At 45.2% G+C, this 5,975-nt stretch overlaps 1 protein-coding gene across 1 annotated transcript; it reads right to left on the bottom strand.

Annotated features, from left to right (window-relative positions):
- Positions 1 to 499: 499 nt before the first annotated feature.
- LOC139000848 (proline-rich protein 23C-like) lies at positions 500 to 1,603 on the bottom strand. The gene is made up of 2 exons (XM_070402842.1): positions 1,519 to 1,603; positions 500 to 1,245 (listed from the first exon to the last, which is right to left on the bottom strand). The coding sequence occupies exons 1-2, from the start codon at positions 1,601 to 1,603 to the stop codon at positions 500 to 502; spliced, it is 831 nt and encodes a 276-aa protein (XP_070258943.1).
- Positions 1,604 to 5,975: the final 4,372 nt, after the last annotated feature.

Genomic DNA, 5,975 nt, shown 5'->3' with positions numbered 1-5,975 from the left:
GTGGACACCCGCCCCGCCACGCTCCCTCCCTGCATGGCTGGTCAAGCCCCTACCTAGAGACCAAGTCCGGGCCAGGCCACTTGGGCTTGCCTAAGCTTCTGGGCATTGAAAGGCTGGATTGATGTCATTTCTAAGGAGGGGTTTTTTTTTTTTTAAAGAGTTTATTTTTTTTAAAGAAGGTTTTTATAAGGAGGGTTATTTTAAGATTTTTGTTTGTTTGTTTGTTTGTTTTCAACTCCCTCATTGGACACAGCACCCTGCCAGCTCCCCCTCGGTAAGCAGTGCAAGACGATGTCCTGGCTTAGCTCCATGCACGCACGGACTTGCCGGTGCTTTACCTGGTGGTGACCATTCATCGACAATTCTGCAAAGCAGCCTGCATCAAAAGAGCATCTGTCTTTATTCATTGTTTTCACATGTGTGGTAAACTCACAACAGCTATCAGAATCCCTTCTCCTGGTCCTCAGCCCCTTGAGGAGGGATTGCATCCCATTCATTCCTAAAACAGGCATTTCCAGGCCTTTGGAGCAGGCCCCAGAGCATGCAGCCAGGGGCGGCGAACCCGAGGACCTGGACTGGGGCTTGGGGACAGAGGTAGAGTTTGGAGCGGTGAGCTTGGGAAGGGCTCCCACAGGTTGAAGCTCAGGTTGGAGTAGGGCCCAGGTGCGTTTCTCTCTGGACTAGGCCTCGGGGGTGGAGGCCATGGCCCTCGGATGGGGCCATGTGGGAGCAATGGGCTGCCTGACCGGGTTCCAGTGAGCCAGCCTGCAGGGAGCATCAAGGGAGGCTGGAACCAGGACGACACCTCCTCGTCCTGGTGGGGGGCCTCTATTGGGAGGGCGATGTGTGGGGTTGACGTGCAGAATTCCTGCTGGATAGTGATGGCTCCTGTGGGAGCATCATCCAGGAGAGTGCCGGGTTCCAGGCCGACGGGCGAGTGCGCCCCCTCTCCAGAGCCCAAGCGCGCCTCAGGGACCAGAGATACTGGTGGGACCAATGTGGGCTTGCTTTGGGTCTCCAGGACCGTGTTGACGCTAGGCAGGGCACAGCCTTCAGCCACGACCAGCACTGAGGTGAGCGCGTCTGCGGCCCAGGGCACCGGGAGGCCTTGCAGGCTGGGCGCCATCCCGTCTTCAGGGCCTGCAGGCTCCTCAATCCGGCAGCGCTTGGCGGGCCCGGGTCCTCCGGAGTCCGGTTCACACTGGGGTGCAGCATGGGAGCTGGGGCTGAGGAGGCGGCTGCATCCTATTCAATTCCTAGAGTCGCCATGTCCCTCTGCCACCAAAGAAGGGGGTTACAAGAACAGAGAGGAATCCCCTGAGAGTCCAGATGCCAGGAGTCACAAATCAAGGTGGCCGTGGGACCCCTTTCCATCTGGGGGCTCTGGGAAGCTCCTCGCCTGCCTCCACCAGCTGCTGGTGGCCTCTGGCATCCTGCTCTCAGAGCTAATATACAAAAGCATACACATTTTATTCACCTCAACTTCAGCCTCTGCCTCCCATAACCTCCAAGGCCTACTTTGTTCGGTGTTTTTGGGTCTCCGGTCTCCCCCTTCCCGCACCCCTCCCTCGTGGCCTCCTTTGGAGGAATCAACACCAGGCATCGCAGCCACGTTCAGCAGAAGGAGAGAGAGAGAGAGAGAGAGAGAGAGAGAGAGAGAGAGAGAGAGAGAAACAGTGATGTGAGAGAAACATGAGTTGGTTGCCTCCCACCAAAGCACCCTGCCCAGAGCCAGGATAGAACCTGGTCAGTGCAACCACGCATGTGCCGTTGACCAGGATTCCCTTGTGACCCCGAATGGAACCCTCAGCTTTCCATTGCATGATAGGACCTCTCACCTACTGAGCCACACCTTCAGGGTTCTGTTTTGTCTTTCAATTGGATCTTGTCATCTGTTTATACTGGAAGAGCTTATAGCCAGTTAAGGGTGCTTGCGATGTTATGGTTTACTGACTGTTTTCAATTCCTTTCTCACATTTCTCGCTTGCCTCCCATAGACTTTCGTTGTGTGGTTACCTGGATTCTTGACTTAGGACAAATGAACAGCCTCTCCTTACAGTGGAGGTTGAAAAACCAAGAGAAACACACCCACACCCACACCCACACACACACACCCCCCAAACCACCCCCAAGGTAAAGCTCTACCTCACACCACACTCCATCACTGCTAGATGTATTCAAGGACAGTTGACAACTTGGATAGCAGAGACAGTGAACAGGGCTTCTATAGACTTACATGTCAATTTTTAAATGAAGCATGTGGTTAAGGTCATTTTAAGTTTTTTTTTTTTTTTTTTTTTTTTTTTTTTAGTAAATTCATTAGGTTTAAGGGCATCCATTTGCCACGGATGGAAAGCACAGACAGATATGTGACAGGCAACAATAAGCACTGAAATAGTCCTTAAAATCCAGAAATTCTACTGATTAAAAAAATACAAATGGGACCAAAGTTTGTAACCATTCATTGCCGAGAAATAGAATCAATTGCAATGAATGACGAGAAACGAGCAAAGAAAAAATAAAATAACCTCCCCTCCCCCAACACTCTTCATGGGTCCTGGGTCCGAGGAGTCTGCACAAGAGGCGACGGTGAAGCACGCCAGGCATCGCAGCCAGGTTCAGGAGAATGTTTCCTTGAGATGCTTTTGGTGAATGCCACCTGAAGGGCGGGCCCATGCGGGGGCCTAGCCTGGGGTATGAGTGTCCCCACACTAAACCTGACCTCCAATGGGTGACGGCGATTCATAGCCATTTTGATGTCATAGCCATTGTAATGTCATAGCCATTGTGATGGCGTATCCATTGTTATGTAATGGCCATTATAAGGTCATAGCTATAGTGATGACATAGCCATTGTGATATCATGGTCATACCCACTTTAATGTCACCGCCATTGAAAAGTCATAGCTACTACAATGCCACAGGAATTGCATCATCAGATGTCATAACCATCATTACCTCAGAACAATTGTAACGTCATAGCCACTGTGATGGCATAGCCATTGTAACTTTGTAGCCTCTGTGATGTCATAGCCATTGTCACGTCATAGCAGTTGTAACATCATAGCCCTTGTGGTATCATGGTCATTGTGAAGTTATATCAATTGTGACTTCATAGCAATTGTTATGTCATAGCCATTGTAATGTTATAGCCATAATGGCATAGACATTGTGACATCATAGCCACTATAACATCTATTGTAGAGTCATAGCTATTGTAACATCTTAGCTATTGTAATGTCTTAGCCAGAGTAACATCGCATCCATAGTAATGAAATAGCAACTCTAGTGTCATGCAATTGTGCCTTCATAGCCATTGTGACATCATAGCCATTGTAACCTCATAGCCACTTTAATGTCACAGCCAATGAAACGTCACAGCTACTATAATGGCACAGGCATTGTACCATCATAGCCACAATAATGTGATAGACATTGTAACGTCATTTTTTTTGGACATCATATCCAACATAAAATTGTAGCCATTGTGAGGTCATAGCAACTATAATGTCACAGCCACTGTAGAATCATTGGCACCATAATGACATAGCCATAGTTAGGTCACTGCAAATGTAATAACATAGATGTTTTAACGTCATGGCCATTCAAAGGTCATAGCCATTGTGATGTCATAGCCATTGTGATGTCATAGCCATTGTAATGTCATAGCCATTGTGATGGCATAGTCATTGTGACATCACAGTGAGTATAACACAACATATATTGTAATGTCATAGCACTGTAGTTAGCCATCATGACATCATAGATATTGTGATGTCATAGCCACGATAATGTCACAGCCATTGTAACATGATGGGCACTATAATGTCATAGACATAGTAAAGTCATTGCCACTGTCTTGTCATAGCCGTTGTGACGTCATAGCCAATGTGATGTCGTAGCTCTTGTGATGTCATAACCATTGTAACATCAAAGCCCTTGTGGTATCATAGTCATTGTGAAGTCATATCAATTGTGACTTCATAGCAATTGTGATGTCATAGCCAGTTTGATGTCATAGATATTGTAACGTCATAGCCATTATAATGTCATAGCTATTGCAAAATCATGGCCATTGTGATATCATAGCCATTGTAATGTCATAGCCATTGTGATGGCATAGCCATTGTGACATCACAGCGACTATATTTTCATAGATATTATAATATCATAGCCACTGTAGTTTCATAGACATTGAAACGTCATTTCCATTGCCATCATTGCCATGCTGACACCATAGACAATGTGACGTCATAGCCACTATAATGTCACAGCCATTGTAATACTATAGGCACTATAATGTCATCGATATAGTAGAGTCATTGCCACTGTATTGTCATAGCTATTGTGACTGCATAGCAACTGTAACATCATAGAGATTGTGAACTTATAGCCATTTTCAAGACCTATCCATTGTAATATCATAGCCATTTTACCGTCATTGCGATTGTGATGTCATAGCAGTTGAAATGTCATGGCCACTGCAGTGTAATAACAATTGTGACGTCATAGCCATTGTAATGTCATAGGCATTGTGCCGTCATAGCCACTTTAATGTCACAGCCATTGAAACGTCATAGCATTTGTAAGGTCATGGACATTGGAAAGTAATAATATTTGTAATATCATAGCCATTGTGTCGGCATAGCCATTCTCAATATAGCCATCGTCACGTCGTAGCCATCATAACATCAGAGCCATTGTAACTTCGTAGCCACTGGGACGTCCTACCCACTATAATGTCATAGCTTTTATAACGTCATAGTCATGATAATATCACAGCCATTGCAACGTCATAGGAATTGTGACGTTGTAGCAATTGTGACATAGCAATTTTAACATCATAGCTGTTGTGACATCACATTAATGTGAAGTCATATCAAGTGTGACTTCATAGCAATTGTGATGTCATGGCCATTATCAAGTCATAGGCATAGTGATGACGTAGCCATTGTGACGTCATACTCACTTTAATTTCATAGCCATTGAAAAGTCAGAGCTACTACAATGCCACAGGAATTGCATCGTCATAGCCACGATAATGTCACAGCCATTGTAACGTCACAGGCACTGCAATGACACAGAAATATTTAAGTCATTGCAAATTTAACTTCATAGCCATTTTGATGTCGTAGCCATTGTGATGTCTTAGCCATTGTAATGTCAGAGTCACTACAAAGTCATGGCCACTCTAATGGCATAGCCATTGAAACTAGATAGCCACTGTGATCTCATGGCCATTGGAACGTCATAGCCACTATGATGTCATAGCCATTGTGATGTCATAGCCATTGTGATGGCATAGCCATTGTGACATCACAGCGACTATAACATCATATATATTGTAAGGTCAAAGCCACTGTAGTATCATAGACATTGTTATGTCATTGCCGTTGACTTCATAACCATCACGATGTCATAGACATTGTGATGACATAGCCACTATAATGTCACAGCCATCGTAACGTGATAGGCACCACAATGTCATAGAGATAGTATAGTCATTTCCACTCTCTTGTAATAGCCATTGTGACGTCATAGCCATTGTGACGTCATAGCCATTGAAACCTCATAGCCACATTAATGTCATAGCCATTGAAACGCCGTAACCTTTGAAATATCATATACATTGTAAAGTCATCGCATTTGTAATATCCTAGCCATTGTGTCGGCATACTCATTGTCATCATAGCCATCGTCATCATGGCCATGAAAACATCAGAGCCGTGGTAACGTCATAGCTACTATGACATCATAACCACTATAATCTCATAGCCTTTGTAAAGTCATAGTCACAATAATATCACAGACATTGGACCCTTATAGCCATTGTGTCCTCATAGCCATTGTGACATCATAGCCACTGTACCATCATAGACCTTGTGATATCATAGTCATGGTGAAGTCATGTCATTTGTGACTTCATAGCAATTGCGATGTCATTGCCATCATGACGTTACAGCAACTGTGACGTC

This window comes from Myotis yumanensis, unplaced genomic scaffold, assembly GCF_028538775.1.
Source record: "Myotis yumanensis isolate MYYU_CA2020_CCGP unplaced genomic scaffold, mMyoYum1.0.hap1 SCAF_35, whole genome shotgun sequence".
Taxonomy (NCBI): Eukaryota; Metazoa; Chordata; class Mammalia; order Chiroptera; family Vespertilionidae; genus Myotis; species Myotis yumanensis.
The sequence above is the reverse complement of the archived record's forward strand: the minus strand, read 5'-3'. Positions and strand labels throughout refer to the sequence as shown.